This window comes from Pogoniulus pusillus, chromosome 20 (assembly GCF_015220805.1).
Source record: "Pogoniulus pusillus isolate bPogPus1 chromosome 20, bPogPus1.pri, whole genome shotgun sequence".
In the NCBI taxonomy this organism is placed as follows: Eukaryota; Metazoa; Chordata; class Aves; order Piciformes; family Lybiidae; genus Pogoniulus; species Pogoniulus pusillus.
This window is the reverse complement of record NC_087283.1, coordinates 11,826,706-11,846,373: the sequence shown is the minus strand read 5'-3', so window position 1 is coordinate 11,846,373 and position 19,668 is coordinate 11,826,706. Positions and strand designations below refer to the sequence as shown.

The 19,668-nt window shown below is 41.4% G+C and overlaps 1 protein-coding gene and 1 non-coding gene across 2 annotated transcripts in view; both read right to left on the bottom strand.

The window, feature by feature from the left end:
• AP1G1 (adaptor related protein complex 1 subunit gamma 1) overlaps positions 1 to 19,668 on the bottom strand; it is a 44,265-nt gene that overhangs the window by 4,427 nt on the left and 20,170 nt on the right. Inside the window, exons 7-22 of the mRNA XM_064160224.1 lie at positions 16,438 to 16,533; positions 15,870 to 15,950; positions 15,523 to 15,621; positions 15,053 to 15,108; positions 14,094 to 14,207; positions 10,759 to 10,899; positions 10,066 to 10,120; positions 8,217 to 8,339; positions 7,827 to 7,916; positions 7,244 to 7,371; positions 6,545 to 6,649; positions 4,343 to 4,484; positions 3,767 to 3,890; positions 3,239 to 3,334; positions 2,854 to 3,014; positions 1,797 to 1,895 (exon numbers count right to left, since the gene is read on the bottom strand). Coding sequence (XP_064016294.1) covers positions 1,797 to 1,895; positions 2,854 to 3,014; positions 3,239 to 3,334; positions 3,767 to 3,890; positions 4,343 to 4,484; positions 6,545 to 6,649; positions 7,244 to 7,371; positions 7,827 to 7,916; positions 8,217 to 8,339; positions 10,066 to 10,120; positions 10,759 to 10,899; positions 14,094 to 14,207; positions 15,053 to 15,108; positions 15,523 to 15,621; positions 15,870 to 15,950; positions 16,438 to 16,533 — 1,710 coding nt within the window. The remainder of the gene's footprint in view (positions 1 to 1,796; positions 1,896 to 2,853; positions 3,015 to 3,238; positions 3,335 to 3,766; positions 3,891 to 4,342; positions 4,485 to 6,544; positions 6,650 to 7,243; positions 7,372 to 7,826; positions 7,917 to 8,216; positions 8,340 to 10,065; positions 10,121 to 10,758; positions 10,900 to 14,093; positions 14,208 to 15,052; positions 15,109 to 15,522; positions 15,622 to 15,869; positions 15,951 to 16,437; positions 16,534 to 19,668) is intronic.
• Positions 12,865 to 12,951, bottom strand: LOC135184678 (small nucleolar RNA SNORD71). The gene has a single exon (XR_010306124.1). It is a non-coding gene; the product is annotated as a small nucleolar RNA SNORD71 (small nucleolar RNA).

Sequence of the window (19,668 nt, the reverse complement as noted above, 5' to 3'; positions counted from 1 at the left end):
AGCAGGAGGCAGATCCAAACTCTGGTGATCTGCACTCAGGCTTGCAGGGGGAGTCACAATTTTCCATACTAGTAGCACTGTAGAAGCAATAACCTAAGAAAGACTGTAAAGAGAGTCTCTATGAATATTTCCTCCTGCTGTGAGTAAATGATGGAATAGCTCAGAAGCAAAGAAGTTGTTTTATCCTCTGTCATTTGGCTGACATCCAGATATTAGGTGACCCTTTATAATAGCTCAAGCACAGCACACTCCAGCCAGGGTCCCTATTCTTATCTCTCTCCAAAAAAAGTTTCTCAAAAACCCTAAAAGAAAAAAGGTGGTTATTTATGGATCTTTTCCCTAGGCTTACAAGGAAATATGCAAAAGGGATAGCAGGAGGAGGAAAGGAGAACAATGACTGTTTCCACCACCTATGCTGTATCGCTAACAGGTTAATAAAATCATTATCAGTTTTCGCTATGTTTGGTGTTGTTTCTGTAATTTTCAATCCAACATAAGGACAGTTCATGTCCAAGCAAACAGATGTTTTTCTCAACAATGACAGGAAGAAGAGCCACCTCCTAAGCAGCCAGGCTTCCCAAGGTCGCCTCCCTTAGAACATTCCAGGTAACTACACTATCTCATGGATAGTTCTTGCAAGGCTGCACTTTCAGGCAGTACCAATCCAAAGGACAGTAAGAGATGCACAAATGCCTGAGGTGGAAGAGTTAAAGAGTAGGCAAGAAAGGCAGGTAGTAAACCACTATTTTGCACCACTGTATCCTGAAGCGCTCACAGGAGTTGTGGTGTTCCAATCAGAATGCTTAACAGCATCACAGAAACAGATGCATACGAGAAAAAAAAAATATACAGGCAGAAGGAAAGCACACTATACAGCCCTAAGGGGAGGTGCCTGGAAACCACAAAAACTGAGCACTAGAAGACAGCCATTTCAGAGAAAGAAGGGCTGAGATTGAAGAATTTTCCCTACTTTGCATATCAGTTTAGTAGCAACACTTAACATCTAAAGCAGTACAGAAGTGCTAATCTATGAAAAAATTCAGATCTTAAGGGTGTCTCGCAAAAAAAGAAATATGTGATCTCAATTTTCTTTTCCTTTGTGATTCCATCTGAGTATTTTCAAAGCCTCTTTGAAGAGGACATGGACCACACTCCTCCCATCCCCCAAGTCTGTTGTATCTCAGTCCTGAAGGCTGTCTCTGAAGGCTTTAAAGCAAACAGAATTATGACTAAATCATAATTTAAGATCACATCTAAGGATCATTTCCAAGTGTTTAAAACTACACTCTTCACATTATAAAACAAATGACATCACTTCAGCAAAGAAATTATTTTTTTAAGATTACAGATTAAGCTATATTTTGTGTAACAATCATGTCAAGTAACACCACTGCAGAAAGCAGATATGAACCTTGAATATATTTATAAAGCAAGATATTTGCCTTTCAGATACCACTTTTACAGCTCATACAAACAACGGGTTGAGCCCCTCTGGAAAAGCTACCTAAAACCTTGTTTAATGACCACTTCATTGCAAAAGACATTAAGAAATGCAAGAAGACAGATTCACAGCTTTGCTGTTTTAGTGGTACAACCAAAGAGAAGGCCAAACCTGGGCCAGAGACTTCCTGTCTTTTATGTAGCTTCTTCCTAACCCTAACCAAAATGACTCAGTAAAAAAAAGCATCACTCACAACCTCATTCCCTCTCTCTCATCAAGAGATGCATCCCTAACTGACCACCACATGCACAATTGTAAGACAGTATCTTTAATGACTCCTCTTGGAATCCCTCACCTTTTGTGGATTCAGGACTTTAATGACCTGTGTGATGGTCCCCGAGTTAAATGCAGGGATGACACTGCTGCTGGGAGACAGGAGCTGCAGCTGGAACGTCTGAAGAGAGGGCAAAGAGAAAACAGTGTGATGCTTAATTAAATGGAACAAAAATAATTTGTTTTCACTGAGAGAAAGCAGGGCAAGTTAAGAGCTCAGTTTCTGGCCCTGAATAATGAGCTCTTCGACTTCTTGTATGTAAAGAACAAAATATTCACCAGCCCACCGTCTGTCTAAGCAAACAGCATAAACATAAGGGGTGAGGGCTTACTGTAGTGTACCAAGATCAGCAGCAATACATTGTTTTGTGTGCTGTGGACAGAGAAACAGTCAAGACTTCTCAGCACACCTGCAACTCCGGGAGGTCCATTCCTTCCCTAACTCCTTCCTTCAGCAGTTATGAAACCTATCAAAATTCAATTTAGAGCATGACTGATTCCTGGAGGTGGAATTCCCAGAGATGAATGTATTTTCCCAAACTTGAGCAATGCTCCATTTGCTTAAACAGTGCTCAGCCATAAACAAGGCAATGCTCATCTCCCGTATTCTAAGTGCAAAGGGAGGCAATTCACTGCTCAGAAGAGGATCATCACTAATAACCACGTGGAGACTCATTTGAATTTTATAAGCAGACAAGAGCCTCAAAAGTTTTTTTCATGTGCACATAGCTGCAAAGAGTACAAACTGAGAAGAAAGGCAGAGATTAATGCCTTCACTTTTTTTTTTTTAATCTAACTTTTTTCTGTGTATATTTAGCAGCTCTCCCAGACAGCAGCGATTTGACAAAATGTTCTCCAAGCAGAAGTAGTCCACTCTGACAAAGAGCTGCTGTTCCACTGCATTTGTAACATTTACTTTCAGAACAGAAAAGGATGACCAAACTGAGTATGAAGACAACCTATGAACAGCTCAATCTTGTTTAACATGCTGCAAGTTTCTTTCTGTATGAAAGCACTAATCATGAGGTATTTGCAATAGGGCAACTACAGTAATAGGCTGAGGGCCCAAGTGCCTCTACCTTTGGTACTGCAGCTTGGAAAACAAAATCTGTCATATCCAGCTCTGTGCTGTTGGAGGCCTGTATCGTGATTACAGTGATGCTGGGGTTGGTGTTTGACCTCTCAAAGGTGAAGTCAATCTTCAGCCCATTCTTGTTGTATGCAGTAATTGAGGGGATTCCTGTAGAAAACAAAAGAGCAGATGACCTACAGAAACTAGACATCACTCTCAACATCATAGAATGCCATTTACTTTACCTTAGACATGAACTCTCATGAAGATTAAACACATCCCCTCCTCCTGCCACACATCACTTCCAGCACCCCCCTCTATTTACTACCTCTTGTTTCCTTTTCTAGTTGGGTACTGCAGCACCTTGAGCTAAAGATCTACACATCTCTAACCTGCAGCAATATCATTGAAGAGAGGCTGTGGTGAAAGTCCATCAAGCAGGAACGGAGGCTGTGCTATCTGGGGTGCAGGGGCAGATACTGGAGAACCTACAAGAAACATTGAAGGATTATTACTTGGCCATCATGAAGAGCAATTACCCCTTCCCAAAGATCAGCTATTGCATATTTCTTTACACAAAGCTCTACAATTTATCTGTGTTGTCATTCTCCTCTTTTCTGCTTTCACTAACAAGGGCTGGCTCCTCTTGAGCTAGCATGTACTTAATGTAATGAATTCCTCATCTTCCAGTCCTCTCTATAAAGGCTCACAGAGTTCCCAGGCTGGAGTATGAAAATGCTCAAGTCTCATCAGGCAGTCATGCAGAGTCAGCCTGTGACTTCACTCCCTGACTTCCACTTGTATGCTAATACAGATTTTGGTGAGAGACACTAGGACTTGATATGCAGTGAAAAACTAGCCAGCCCCTCACCTCACTCCAGGACAGAGAATGTACACTGTAAGAGATGCAGCCTGCTCACCTGTCAGGTTGAGGTCTCCCAGAAGGTCAAGGAGCTCCCCACCAGCAGCAGCTGGCTTGCTTGTAGGTGCAGTGGGGATTACAGGTATATCACTTCCCTCCAACAAGTCCAACAAATCATTTGCCTAATAAGAAAGTGGATGTTACAGTTACAGATTCAAATTCCTGGTACATTCCCTTGCAAACATAATGGAATCTACTTGTTCTTGGACTGAAGACCAATAGTGCTGCTGACCCATCAGAGAGGTTCTTAGTTTGGATGTGGTCCCAGGCCCCACAACAGATCTCATTTTCATGCTTTTGGGACCACAGATGAGGAAGGCTGAAGTTTGTGCACACTGAGTCAATTTGGGGGATAGATGGCTTTACCCCATTCTGCTCTTGGACTCCCCACAACAATCTCTTCCATAACCCAGTTCTTGACACTAGAACTATCAGAGACAATGCAATCATTACCAGGCCAGAACTAGCAAAGACATAGAGAGGGGGAGGGAGATGGTCTCAGCTTACTGGTGGAAGTGGCTAGTAGTGTGTTCTGGCAGGCAGTGGAAACTTATCCTAGATCAGTTTCCATTACCTGGCTATCAGGCTGCAATCCAGGGGGTGGAGGTTTGGTTTCGAGTACCGCTGGCTCTGTCTCTCCATTGGTCTGTACAATCTCAGTAGGGCCATTTGTGGTGACTTTCTCCATTACTGGCATTCTCTCAAGCAGGGCTGGCCTGAAAGAAGCTGACATAGTTACACTGTGCCATCTTCCTGGATCCCAATCCAAACACTCAGACATTCAGGAGACTACACAGACAGAACAGCCTGCCTTTTCCTTTTAGCTCCAATGCAGAGTGTACTATAAGACTGCATGACAGCTTGAGGTGGTCAGAAGCAATCCCTAGCATTCTGTGCCAGTGCAAATACACTAGTTGAGAGTCAAAAGCCAAACAAGTCTTTCTGACTCCCATTTTCCCCTAGTACTTGATACAATTTCCACTGTGGGGCTAGGATAACAAACCCAAGACAAAGATTAAATAATTGAGCAATGGGGATTAACTGCAGATATGGGACACTGGACTGCTCTGTTCCACATGCAGCTGAATTAAAGAGTCAGATCATTTGACTTCTCTCTGCAGAAGGGTTAACCACTTAGAACAGGTGACAAAGCTGGAAAAACAAATCACCATTTTGCCAAATTAAGTATCCAAACAGACCAAGTTCAGCCCTTGAGAGTACCCTCCTGAAATGATACAGAGACTAGAGAGGAAGCACAGAATCCAGAATCCTGACATCAAACAAAAAAATTAGGAAAACCTGTACAGTCAGAGCTAGTCCATAATACAAGTAAGACCCTTCCAGATCAAGCCACAAAGTGCTGTATAGAACAGCAGCAAGCTAACTGTCTATACACTGTCTTGGCTGAAAAAGTGTTCCAGTGCCAAAAAATAACCAATGAGACATTTTTTACCATGAACAAAGTCCTAATGAGTAGAAACCAATAAACATTGTAATGAATGGACTAGGAGAAAAAATACAGATACTCTCTTGCAAAACTGAGTGAAGTCCACTCGTGTTTTTCTGAAATGCAGTGCTGTCCCACACTATGATCTGAACAAAAGCCAGCTGACTGACAGACACTGCTGTCTGAATGCTCAACATAGCTTTTTCTCAATTCATTCACAAGGCTTCACATGAAGCCCTAGGCAGCTCACATGCCCCTGCTCATTAACATGACTTTTCCATGAACAATTTGAGTTGCTCCATGGATTCCACAGAGAGAAGAGAGGAAAACACAAGGATGTTGTGTCCCACACATACTGAATAGCATGGTACCAATGGCAAAAAGTGATTGCAAAGAGCCTTTGAAACAATGTTTGGAGGCTCCTACAGAGGCAGTATTCAGTCCAGTGGCATCCATTTCCTCTGTCCTCTCATCTACTGTCTAAACCAGATGCTCCTGAATTTAATGGAATACTATGGCAAGTTTTTAAGAATGGATGAAGTTAACCTCCCAGACCATCTCCCCCAGTCTTATGATCCTCTCTGAATAGCATCTGTGGTACTCCTATGTATCAAAATTAACTATTGCATATAGCAGATTAATGACTACTCTGCAAAGAGTTACAACTTAGTTATTGCAAACAAAGATGGGATTTTAACTTTCTCATAAAGAAACAATCACTTGAACAAAGCAATGATGAATGAGGATCTCTCAATGATAAGGTGTAAGGGAGCAAACATATTCATGAACTGTAAGACAAGGAAGCTGTGTGGTGCAGTGAAAGAGTATGCAGAATTGGAGATTTTAAAATAGATGCCTACAAGAAGACACAGTAAATTCCAGTGCCTTCTAAAGAACTGAGAAGTGTTAACAGCTGGAAGTTTAGAGCACAACGTAGGAGGACAGGTCAATCAATCTCTGCACACGTACTGCAGACATTTTAAGATCAGTTTGAACCTAGTGACTGTGGTAATGCTAGCATGGTAGAAATTAACACAGTCATCTGGCAAATTCAAGATTCAACAACTTGAAGTAAAAACCAGTCAAGTTCAAGCACATAAGCAGGACAAATGTTCTGATAAAGAGAGTCTCTGATCACAGAACTATCTCCCTGGATAGGTTAGGTTCTTAAAACACTTGCTAACACTTCAAGTGAGAGAGGAATTCTAGCTTCTTTGCAATCCAATCAAAACCACCAGAATAAGCTCTCAAAGCACAAAGTGTTGAACAGAAGAGATCAGAGCAGATGATCACAATATTTTACAAACACCAAAAGCCATCAGTACTTACCTCATGTGATCGTATTTCTTGAAAAGTGCATTATATTCCACTGCCCTCTGCTGAAGCTCCACATCGATGCTGCTGCCATAAATGGAAACTACCTTCTTGATGCGACTGTGTGGGGGCAGAGGGAAACAAACAGAACACACCATGAAATTAGCACCAGTAAGGAAGGGATTAGCATGTGTCATCCAGAAGACACTATCTGGCCTCTGCTGAACAGGTGCCCTGTGCAACTCGTTTAAAACAGCTGTCACTCCTGTTTTTCTGGAGCGTCTATCCAACACCCATTTTTGAACAGTCCCTTCACAACAAGGCAGGTGATTAATATACCACCACAAGGTGTATCGTAAGAAAGCTCAAATACCCACACTGAGAAGCCATCTGCATGAAACAAGGCTATTTTTCTCTCCATCACCCAAAAATGGAACTGGAAAGAATAGTTTACTGACAGTAAGGACTTAGCTTCCCCATAAAGGAGTTTTCAAGCAACAGCAACAGAGATTAAGTCTCTACACAGCAGAGGACAACTATGGAGAAAATCAGTACAAATCAGTGGAAGTTTTCCACCCTGCAAGCAAAGGGCTGTGAAAGCCAACAAACAACAAAACAACTCCTATAAACCATGGAAGAACACGTCCAAGGAATAGTTCTGCTGAAGACAAGTGATGCCAGCATGTTTGCAGTACAACATCAACAAGAACTCACTTGACAGTGCAGGTGAACCTTGTGGAAAGCTTCATGATGGCTGTGAGAGCATAGCCTCGTGTAACAGATGCAGACATATTAGATATCAGAACACTTTCTAAAATATCAAGAACTTCATCTTCTGTTACCTGAAAAGCACAGAAAAGTTAGGCTGAGACACATAAGATTTGCAGTAAGTCTTCCAGGGCAAATTGTAAAAACCTGTCTTTTGCTCAATAGCCACCCCACTCTGTGAGCCTGTAGCACTACATTGAGAGTACACGAGACAGTTGCATCAGCTGTAAAATACAGTTCCTGTTCTATGCATCAAAGAGCAGGTCCATCATCAAATCACACAGTTAAGGCTCTAGCAGATACGCCACAAGCTAAGTTAGTACTAAACCCATACTGCTTTGCCAGGTGCAGCTGCACTTCTCATGGTGTTTACACAGCCCACACCTGTTGCATGGGAAGGAGATTCCTGTCCAGGGTCCATGACGACCAAAGGCATCAGTGCTAACAGTTGAAAGCATCCCCCTCACATAACCAGCACCAAGCAACTCCAGCCTCAATTTCTACACAGTTGTTCTTTCCCAAGCTATACCTGTATTGGTTCCTCCTCTTCACACTGACCAGATACCAGAAGATCTCCATACTCTCCTATGCACCAAGAGGCCACTTGCACCAGAGGCTGCTGTTAGGAGAAAAATCAGATGCCTCAGTGATAAATGGATGCCTGTATGACAAACTAAATCATCACTATTTCTCAGAGCAAGCTAAGCCCTCCTTCAAGCCAAGGAATATTCAATTCAGTCAAGAACTCCACATGAGAATTTGAGAAAATAAAAAGAACCTAAATTTACAGAGGACATGCCTCATCTGCAAACTGTCTCTTGAAGCAAGACAGGGAGATGTTGGCTTACCTTGAGATGCTTAGTAAACACATTTATGGTAGTACAAGAAGGAAACTAAAGCTGGTCATGTTTGGTATTACCTGGGAGTAATCACCAAGGATGGCTTTGTAGAGTCTCTGCACAGTGTAGGCATGCATCTCCACACTATTAGTTATTAGCTGAATCAGATTAGGAACAGCATCATCACGAACATAACTTCCTGCCTGCAAAAACAATATTCGTAAGGTTCTGACATCCAGCTTCTCAGGACCACCCAGTGCCTGCTGGTACCCTTTCACAAAGCCATCTGATGTACATGGAAGTAAAAGTCAACCTCCTCACTCCCAAATGCTTCATGGTTGATGTGTGACAGAAAACTGCAGGACACCAAGACAGTGAAGTGAGAGGTGGAAAGAGGTGCTCCAGGCATTGGAACAGAGCTTCCCCTACAGCCTGTGGTGAAAACCATGGTGAAGGAGGCTGACCCCTTGTAGCCCATGGAGGACTCCATGCTGGAGCAGGAGGACCCCAAAGGAGGCTGAGACCCCAAGGGAAGCCTGCACTGGAACAGGCTCCTGACAGGACCTGTGGATCCACAGGGGACCCATATTGCAGCATTCTGTTCCTGATGGACTGCACCCTATGGGAAAGACCTCGTGTTGAAGCAAGGGGGGAGGGTGAAAAGTCTTCCCCCTGAGGAAGGAGCAGCAGAGGCAACATGTGATGAACTGACCACAACCCTTATTCCCTGTTCCTCTGTGCTGCTGCAGGGGAGATAGTAGAGGAATTGAGTGAAGCTGACCCTGAGAAGAAAGAGAGTGGGGGGAAGCCATGTGAAGATTTGGTTTTATTTCTTATTATCCCAATCCCATTCACTGATAATAAATTAAACTGATTTCCCCAAGCTAAGTTTGGTTTTGCCCATGACAGTAACTGGTGAGTGATCTCCCTGTCCTTATTTTAACTCATGAGTCTTTTGTTACATCTTCTCTCTTGTTCAGCTGAGGAAGAGTGATACAGTAGCTATGGTGGGCATCTGGTGTCTTTCCAGGGTCAACCACCACAATGACTGATACTATCTTTCTGTGTTAGTTCTTGTAAGTCTGGCAAACTGGAAAGGACATTTGTCTGTAAGTCTGCAGTAGGAAGTCTCACAAATACAACTTGACAAACAGTTTCTCTAACAGCTGAGAGAAGAAAGTTACTTTCTTAAAGGAAGTTATCAATTCTCACAGCCAATCTTCCAATGGAAATCAATTCTCAGTTCAGAGGAATCTACATGTCTGTTTCAGGGTTGCAAAACTTGGCACATGCCCAACTCGCTTCTTGATGAACTTCCCAAATTTGAACACTCAAACTTATAAAAGTAAATCTCTTTCTGCTCTTTTGCTTCAGAGAACACATTGCCTATCCAAGTTACCAGGATCTCTGCCAAAACACTACTTCAGTTCCACTTCATCTGTGATGATTATGAATAAACTCATGCAGGTGAAGAGTAATGATGACATCCAAAGAAGAGGAACTAGAAGGCTATTGATACAGCTTCATTAAAAAGCTTTGATAAATTCAGCTTGGAAAACCTCCAAGAAATTGTTTCACCCTTTTTTTGCAAGTCACTTCAGGGCAGAGTGAGCACAGCCTTAAACTGCTGCATGCTGGAATCACAGACTGCACAAAGGCAGTCCTAACTTAAGACTTAATGTGATTACTGCAGTAGAACTCTGACACACTCTATATTCTTGTGTGTTTCTTGAAATCACATTTCTTCTAGAACCCACTCAGTCATATTTACTGAATTTATGTATTTCTGAATGGCTGCCTTGGGTCACGACTACCTATAGGCATCTGCTGTAGCATTTGTTAACTGCCAGCCTTTATAACCATCTCCAACTTGATGATGAGTAATGTAACAGTTTACTTTTGTAGAGTCACACAGGCAATTTCACTTACTGTTGTTAAGACTCTCATAATTGTGTCTATGTGCCAGCGTTTGGAAGGAGCATATCTTGGGGAAAAAAAAAACAAAACAGTAAGAGCACAGGTTAGAGCAGTAACCACTGACCTTCAAAACCAGCAAGAAACCCATCACCGTTAGAACCTCCCCACAGCCCACTATTTCCTGAGAGGGACACATCAACAAAACAGGCAAAGAACTCCCACATAACAGAACACCACATACTTCACATTCTTTGATGTTTTATGTATTAGTGCTGACATTGGAAAGCTGAATGAATACACAACTCTGTATATGGTACCACAGCCATACTTCGTACACACAGAACCTCAAAGTTAGGCTGTTGATTACAATAGCTCAATAGTAACAAGATCATCTCTCTTGTAAATGAATCAGAGAGAATGTGTGTGGAGTGGGAGGCAGGGCCAGGATGTCAGCACAACTGCTGCTCCAAAGTCCAGCAGAAATAAATAGCAGTTTAGTGATAGGAGGACTGTGCATACAGGACACAACAGTGCATCCTGTTCCTCAGAGTAGGTAGAAACTGACAAATCACACATTGATGACCAAAAGGAGAAGAGCTGATCATATTCTGCCTTGAAGGAACAGGAGGGAGAGAAACAACACACAAAGTGCTCATAATTCCAAGGATATACAAAAAAATAATAGCAAGTAAGTTGACCCCCTACTTTTCAGCTGCAAGAAATATTCCAGATGCACAGTCTGCCTTGAACTCTGGTTCACAAGAATCCAGGAAATACAGCAACTCCTTCATCATTCCACGGACATTGTTCCCATTAACAAGAGCGAAACTCAGTTCCATTGCACGCCTAGGGCAAGAGACAGAAAACCAATAAGAGTACCTACACCTAATGAAGTAAAAAAAGACAACCAACAACACGAAAGTCCAGTTACTCAAACACCCTTACCTTTTAATTAAGAAGAGAGCGACATTTATTAACCCTGTGACCACAGTCTTCACATTAAATGTACCGAGATGTTACTGTTCATGGGCAGACAATAAATACCCACCCAAAAAAAAAGTAAGAGGGAGCAGTGGGGATGTGCAGCATACTTAAAAACACTCCTCTAGGTGTCCTAAAGGCTAGAAATATCTTTCAGCAACTAGAGCTCAACAGCATTGAAGTCTAATGGCATGCTGGTCATTTTCTGACGCACAACTGCGGTAAGTAATCCACACTACCATAAGGCTTCTCCCACTTCAGAAAAGAGAGCAGTTTTGATCTCTTCAGGGATCTGAGAGAGCTATTTTGATCTTCCTACATTGAAGATTCACATCAGTTAACTGAAAGGCTTTATTACGCCCTGTCAGATAGACTACAGCTCAAAATTACCCTGGTGTTCTCAGAACCTATTCCACTCAAGCTGATACCACAACTACACAGAGAACCGTCTCTTTGCTGTTCCCTGTTATATACATGAAAAAGTCAGAGGCTAATCCTTAGCCCTTCTATATAAAGGTTCTGTAGCTGATTCTAATACAACTCTTTCACTCTTCTGACATTTTTGAACAAAGACTACTGCCTTCAGATGTTTCTGTACAACACTGGCAATTAGTTAGGTTAAAATGCACTGTAACTATGCATTAAAAACAGCCTCACTAAATCACTTGGACTATTCTTTAAAACTGAGCATTTGGTGTAAACCAGAACCCAAACTCCAAGCTGTGGATTCTTCATACTATCAGGAACATTAATCTCTGTCTGTCACTGACACAGACTACTAGAAGACAAAAAAAATCCTCACAGCACTGGATTTTGTCTGTTCTATTGCTTTCCATTGAACAGATTACATTCAAAATTCTGTCAACAAGCCTAAAAAGTCTATTTTGCAACGTATATGTTCTTCAAATAGATAGACTTCAAGGTGTGTTTAACTACAGCAATTTTCATTAAAATCATGATGTGAAGATGTATAAGTTATGCTGTCATCATTTCATTTATTCACTGGCAGTAAACCATCAGCAGTTCCACTGAATCTACCCTGACCACATTTGCTAACCTACCACTACATGGACAAAGCACTTTCAGCTTAGGTTTTTCCCCAATAAACATGAAACATCACCAATTACCACCAGGCATGTTACCCAATCCAATGGCACTGGGCACAAGCTATTTTTTCTCAAGAATCTAGGAACATCTATAGACATCTTCCTAGCTATTATTGCAATAAGGAGGATTTCTACCGAACTGTGACTTGTAAATGTGCTATTCTGCCTTTTACCAAACTAATACCCAATGACCTAGAAAACACAGAAGTGTTCACAATTACAGTGGAAATACATCATATTTACCTTTTATCATCTAGATCCACAGCTCGTTCAAGACCTATATTACCATTAAAATTATCAGTTAGTTCCCAACTCCTTACACCTAACCATACTTGGTTACAAGTTTCCCATGTTTAGCTTTCCAGTCACATTACAGCAATGTGTCGATACTACAGGTGCACAGAGGTACTCTGCAATCTTAATAGCAGGCATTTATCTCAATACATACTACTTAACTTCAGTCATACTACATGGCTCATTTCTGTTGCCAAGTTCCTAATCATATAGTTTGATCATATTAGAGATAAAAAGACTCAAATTAAATGACAAAGCCATGCTGACTTATACTGCATGCACCAAAGATGCACTGCAATAGCTGAAAGATGAGAACAGGCCATACTTCACATATAAAACCAGGTATCACATTTTTCCCTCAAGTCTCAGCCCTTGAAATTTGCAACGTGGGGACTCTGACATCCAGTCAATATATTGCTTCAATGAAGACAGTGCATTGTCAGCAGCAAGAGTGTCAGCATGGCAACATCATGCTCTGCTGATGGATCACTCAGAAGCTTCATCCTCCAATTGCACTCAGACATGAAGCTCTATTGTTTGCAGCCTACCTGTGTTTTTCTAGCAAGATAGATCCAATTTCTTCCCTGCTCTGTACATAGATTGAGCAATGCTGTTAAAAATCTCAATCTGATTCCAAGTTGGCATAGATTTGAAGTGCCTATCAGAGTGAGTATATATGGCATATCTAATCAACTTCACAAGACAGAAAAAACAAAGTTGAACAGTTTAGAAGGTACAGCCATGATGTGAAGAGAGCTCAATGAAATTTTGGCCTGTAGGCAGATTTCACAAGATGCAACATAGATGCCACTCTTTCCTTCACTGACATGTCATATGCTGCACTGAGCTCAGATCAGTTATAGAAAGAATAATAAGGAAGAGAGCTGTGAAAGAAAGAGTAGGCAACTGACAGCCTGAAAGACCCAAATTAGAAGAGCAGTATTCCATGTAAATTGGGTAAAATTGAGATTACACAATCCAAGACTAACTACGAGCATCTGACAAACAGGAGGAAGTTAAAATATGACAAGTAAAAGGAACATAACTGAAGTAATGAGAAGAAACAAAGGAAGAACTTTAGACTATCACAAAGAAGTACTCCTGCAGTGAGCAGTAAGGTTGCAGGTTCTCCCACTGCCCAGAGAAGTAGCCATATTGCCATTCAAATGACAAATGAAGGCTAAAAATGCATAACAGAATGTGGTTTGTAAGCATATTACGTGTACAATCAAGTCTAAATTCTATCACTGCTTAATCAAATTGAAACCAGAAGACATTATTTGGACAACTTAATGTTGCTTTAAGACATGACAGTACTGCCTGTTCAGCTGGGAAAGAAAAGCAGTACGGAGCATGTCAGAGTAGTTTCAGTAAGGATACTTTAGGTAGCTTTCCCTCTTTTTGTGAGCACACAGTCTGATTTCCTCTGAGACTCCATTTTGGAAAAATTCAGGCCAATTCCAATACTAGATGAATAAAATGCAAATGCATCTTCTCTAAGAAGGTGGCTGCACATTTTCATTACCTCTTTTGAAGTATGAACCGCACTATGCATCAATAGTAGCCTCACTGACAGCTATTGGTGTAATTTTTCCCTATGCCCTGCTCATTTCCCAAAGGCTGCCAACCATGAGTCTATGTGACTGATATTTCAATTACCTCTTAATGGAGACATCCAGATCCTTCAGGCAGTCCACTATTGTGCTTCTATGCCGCTGTACTGCATTATGGTCTGTCTGTACAGTTTTCAACAACGACGTCAAAGCTACGTATCTGCAACAAGGATATATCATAGCAAAGGGCTGGCAGAAGGCACTTCATTCTACACACAGACATTCCCCCCCAAAAAATCCTTGTTCTTATTTTGCACCAGAATAGGATTCTCTTGTACTCAGTAACAAATGGAAATCTTCCAGAGGACTGCCTGGCCTGTCTCCAAAAGTGAGTTGCCACACCAAACAGAAATATACCTAACAGCATCCTGCTGCCTGAGAAAGTGCCTATCCCGGTTTCTAGGCTCATGTGACTTGTCCAGTCTTTCTAAGAGACAGAGCAATTGAAGATTAAACCTCTGCAGATCATACACTCCAACTACTGTGAACTGCAGTTCCAAGGCTAGAGTCTACAACAGAATTTGTAATCAAAACACTTAGAGATGGGATTTAATTCTAGCAGTTGCAGCATTTCCATGTTCAAATATAGAGTGACCAAAGCATGACTGAATCTCCTGGTTGACAACAGCACACTATCAGAAAAAAAACACAGACTCGGCCTATTTTGTCAGATCTCCAGTGACAGCTTTGATTGGAATACAACACATACCAGCCAGGACAAGACAGGAGGTTCACAAGATATTAAAAAAATAATTTAACTAGATTAAGGCATCCCATGTTAAGAATTAGATCATACATCCAAAGTCATAACTAAGATGGGCAGGGCCACAGTAAAGATTTGCACAGAGAAAAAGAATGTATCAAGAAAGAAATGAATACTCATACTAACCCTGCAGAACTACTTCCAAGTATGGTCTGCTGTAAATTTATGCATCGGCATCATCTTTGTGTAATTGCCCCTCATACCAAAACTGAGTGCAGCCAAGCAAAGGTCATACAACTTACCTGATGTTTTTGTCATTGTTTAATAAAAAACGGCCCAGGATGTTAATGGCTAACACCTGCAGAGAGAGTTAGGGAAGGTCAGTTATCAACAAAGGCTGCTGGCCATCTTCACTGTCTCAAGTTAATTTTAAAGGCAACATGTCAAAGCTACTACCGCAGCTCTTGGGCAAAAGCATAACAGCAAGAACTCTAGAAGCTGCCTAATCAGAGGAAAAGCTAAGATGCAGGAAGTTTTTCTTTATTATTTTGCTATTTAAATACAAGCAAACAAAAAAAAAAACCACAACAAAAAACCCTAAACGAGCAAACAAAAAAAAACCAAGCAAAGCACACCACTTTCTGAAGAGTTTAGCCTTATCTAGAGCCAAGTGCAGAGCTATCTTTGTGTGCACCAACTTAGCCTCATACCTTATACAAAAATTACTCTAACACAAGCCTAGAAAGAAAAGGCCGTAGCAAAGGTAACTTACTCTCAATCCACTCTCAGATTTTATGTCCATAATAGTCAGCACAGTTTCATAGAGAATGGCATTTCCCACATTTTTACTTGTTTCTGTATTAGTGGCAACCTGGAGAAAACAAAGTAAGTTACTCAAAGGCATCCAGAACTGATCCCCTTTGTGCTGTTCCACTGAACAGGCAGTGAAACCAACCAGTACCTAGCAAACAAGCTATCACACCTATGAGTATGTGTCTCCTGCAGCAGAAGTTAACCCAGCAGTGAAAAGAGCTGTATCTTCAAAAGTCCTGCTGAAAGCCAAGTATTAAGAAACCAAAAGAGAAAGTTTAAGCTGATCATCAGCCTTGCAGATCTCACCTGTGCAAGTATATCATTCATTGCTTCACTAGAATCATCATCATTTCGCCCTAAAATTCTTAGTAGCCGCAGGATCCGTACCTATTTGACAAAAGAAAAGCAAGAAAAGCTCACTGTATGGCAGTGGCTTACGCAAGGGCCATGAAATGTTCAGTATGCTACCTGAAGAGCAAAGCATCAAAGCAAGCTGATGATTTCCATTCCTAAGTAAAACCCTTATCCTTAATAAGGCCTTTACCAACAAGAACAGGTTTATGCTATGCTCATTTTCTGCCCATTAGTCAGAGCTGTTAGGAGCTTCCACCACTACCCACAGCCTTGCAAGACTGACCCATGTTGCTGCTTTTCCTTTCTGTCACAATTTCACATAAGGCCCCACAAATACCGTTCAGACTAAGGCAGGTGTCTTTCACTAAGTTTGATGAAGAGCATTTGCACATTCAGCTCTAACAGGGACACAAAAATCTTAAAATCAGCACAGCTGCCTGAGGTAACCACTTCATCACATCTGTCTCAAAACACTGTACTAGAATTAAAGCTATCAATCACTGCTTGCATCAGTTCTTACCTGCAGAAAGGGGTCACTGATCCCAGACACGTCATGCTCTGGTGAATATCCAGACATAATAAGGTTCTTCAGAATACGTACTAATTGGGGAACAAGCTGCAAAGAAGAGAGGTTTCCTGTTAGGATGGTTTTTGCCACACTTTGAAATAGTGGTCCAAGAACAAATCTTGTATTTGAAAGCAAGTCAGTCACAGTGTCACAGAATTAACCACGTTGGAAAAGATCTGAGATCACTGAGTCCAACCTCTCACCTAACCCTTCTAATTAACTAAACTACGGCACTATGCACTTCATCCAGACTCCTCTTAAACACCTCCAGGGATGGTGACTCCACCACCTTCCTGAGCAGCTTGTTCCAATGGCCAATCACTCTTTCTGTGAAGAACTTCCTAATAACATCCAGCCTAAACCTGCCCCTGGTGCAGTTTGAGACTATGTCCTGTTGTTCTGTCATGGGTGCCTGGAAGAAGAGACCAATTGCTACCACCTCCTTTCAGGTAGTTTGAGAGTCCATGGATTCTTCCCCAAAGTTCAACTCGCACACCTAGAGCTGATGTTATAACTACAATTAGCTAGGACACAACTAGAAACAGTTAAGCTTGGCCCTAAGCACCATATGATACCTTTAAAATACTAAATGTAGACTATTAAACTGGTGTAAGTCCTGGACTTCACATCACACACATTTTTAGTGCACCCTTCCACCGAAGCATCAGGTATAGCCAAGAGATTTGATCTTTCAAAGTAAACTATTAAGAATTTCTTCAAGTTCCTTCCGCACTTCACAACTTAGCTTCTAGAAAAAACATCTTTGTGATTTGCTTCCCCTCCATGAGTTTCCAAGTAAGAGCAGAGAATGGATTTCCCTCCAGCCTTCCTCCCAGGGCTCTGTTGCTGGACTGCTTCTTCCTTGTGAGTAGCTCCATCGTCTATTCTTCTTCTCTTTATCCCAGAAGTCTCAGCAAGAACAGCAACACTAAAGTGGCCAAATTGTTTGTTTCACTGTTGTTAGAAAGGTTCTGCACAATAGCAGAGAAACTGATGGAAGCATTGCAACTACGTCAGACTTGGGAACACAAAAATTCTACCAACTTACACTGTTCATAGTTTAAAAGTTACTTCCCAGCTCTGCAGGGTAAGAAAACTTTCAGAGGCACTTAAGGCGCTATTATCCTAGTAGACATCTACCCATAAGTTATCTTTCAAGATCTGTACACACCTTGGAAGAAAAGCTACCTATTTGCAGAAGTTTGGGTCACCTCCATCACAGGCATCTCCAGCCATGCACCTAATTTGTCAGGGTAGCTCTGAGGAACCATAATGGAATTTCTCTATACTATCTCACACATGGTAAGCAACTAATGAGTGCAGCATGTGGCAATAAGCCAATCATTGCAGCAGACAAGACTCCCTCTTTCTCTCTAAAAAGCTTCATTACAACTATGAGCAACAAAACAGTTTTGGAGATAGAATGGAAGCTCATTTCCAATATACCCTATTTAAAAAAAGATAAAATCTTAAGATTGAAAGACAGAAATTGGACTAATTTTCATATAACTGTAAGAGAAAAAACACTCCTGGATGACAGAGAGATGTAGATCTCTACAAGTTTTACCCCGTCCACAGAATTTTCTTCTGTCCCTCTCAATGCTAGTATTAATAACACAGGCTGAAATGAGTTGACAAACTAGGCAGAAGTGTTATGATGCCTACACTCTGGATTTCTCATTCCTGGAGCATGGCTAGCACCAGGACAGTATCATTCTTTCTCTCAGGTCCATGTATGACAATTGCTCTGTGCCTGAATACTCTACAAAACCCTTCCCAACTAATTCAACCTAAAGTCTTAACACATTTTCCTGTCCTTCAGATGGGCTACTCCAGCACTCAAGGATGCTTTCTGTGAGTCAGGAATTCACACTAAACTTCTGCCAGATCACAGACTGCTTACAGTAATGTTGCCACTGCTGACAAAAAACCAAGCCAGTGTTTCAGATTTAGAATAGAGAGCAGCAGCAGGTGTAAAATGTACAAGACGACTTAGAGCACAACACCTGCATGTGGACATAATAAATAGGCAATGCCTTCTGGAGTAAAGTCCTAGATATTTGTGATATAGTACTGGAAGAAAATCAGTTAAGTCTCCCTATGTCTTTTTATTCCTACCTTCACTCTTTGGCAATAAAATTCCTTCATTTATGAAATGTGCATTTCATGAAATACTCAAACAAAAGGCATCATTAATTTCCTGTTATCTGCCTTAAAGAGAAAACCACAGTGGAGTGACCTGCTGGAGCATTCCTGGAACCCTAATTAACATTTTCTTTGCCCTTCTAACATGCAAGAGATATCAACACTGAAGACAGACAAACAAACAAAGGGAAACATTACAGCCATGGAGATCGGTTGAGGCCCACCCCCTCCCCAGTCTTCCGTAATCAAATGAGATGCATGAAAAATCCGACCAATGCAGCTGTAATCAGTAGCTCTTTGCAGCACAATAAGCCACTTACAGGTAACTCAGTAACAGTTCCTCCTGCTCCCTGTCAGTATCTCCTAAAGTTGTCCCATGATTCAGGCAAAACATGAAGGCCAGGGCTACAGTTTGCCTAGACACAAAAAATTTCCTCAAGTATTCCTCAAATGAGAGAGAGCTTGAGGAAAGCAGGCTTGTGTTTGGAGAAGGCCACAACTGAGATTCAGGGCTGCCAGGGGTATTGAGATTTAGTGACAAGACAAGACCAACAGACAAAAAGCATTAGACGAGTGCAAATGATCTAAGCATGTGGCATTAATCACAAATGTGGAATTAAGAGGCACTGCCTCACAAGAGACATCTATAGATTGAACGCAAGCATGCACCGTCTAGAAGAATTAACTCTTACCTTTTCATTCTAACACACAGCAGGATTCCAAACAGACAAAAAGGACAAAACAGACGAAGCAGGCATTAGGGATCCATGTTATACCATTCACAGAATAAACAACTACAAGATAGCTAGAAAAGAACGTACCTAGCACCTAAATTTTGCAAGTTCAGCTCTTCTTTTCCCATAACTACCATCTTAACTGAGCAATTAGTAGCAGAGATGGCTACCTCCAAGATGACCCTAATCTCACTTCCATTCCTGCTTTGATACATACAATCAGAGCAAGGGAAGATGCAGGCCAAAATGCACAGATGGATTAAAGGATGTACTAGTTGAAATCCCTAATAATAAAGACAAGCCA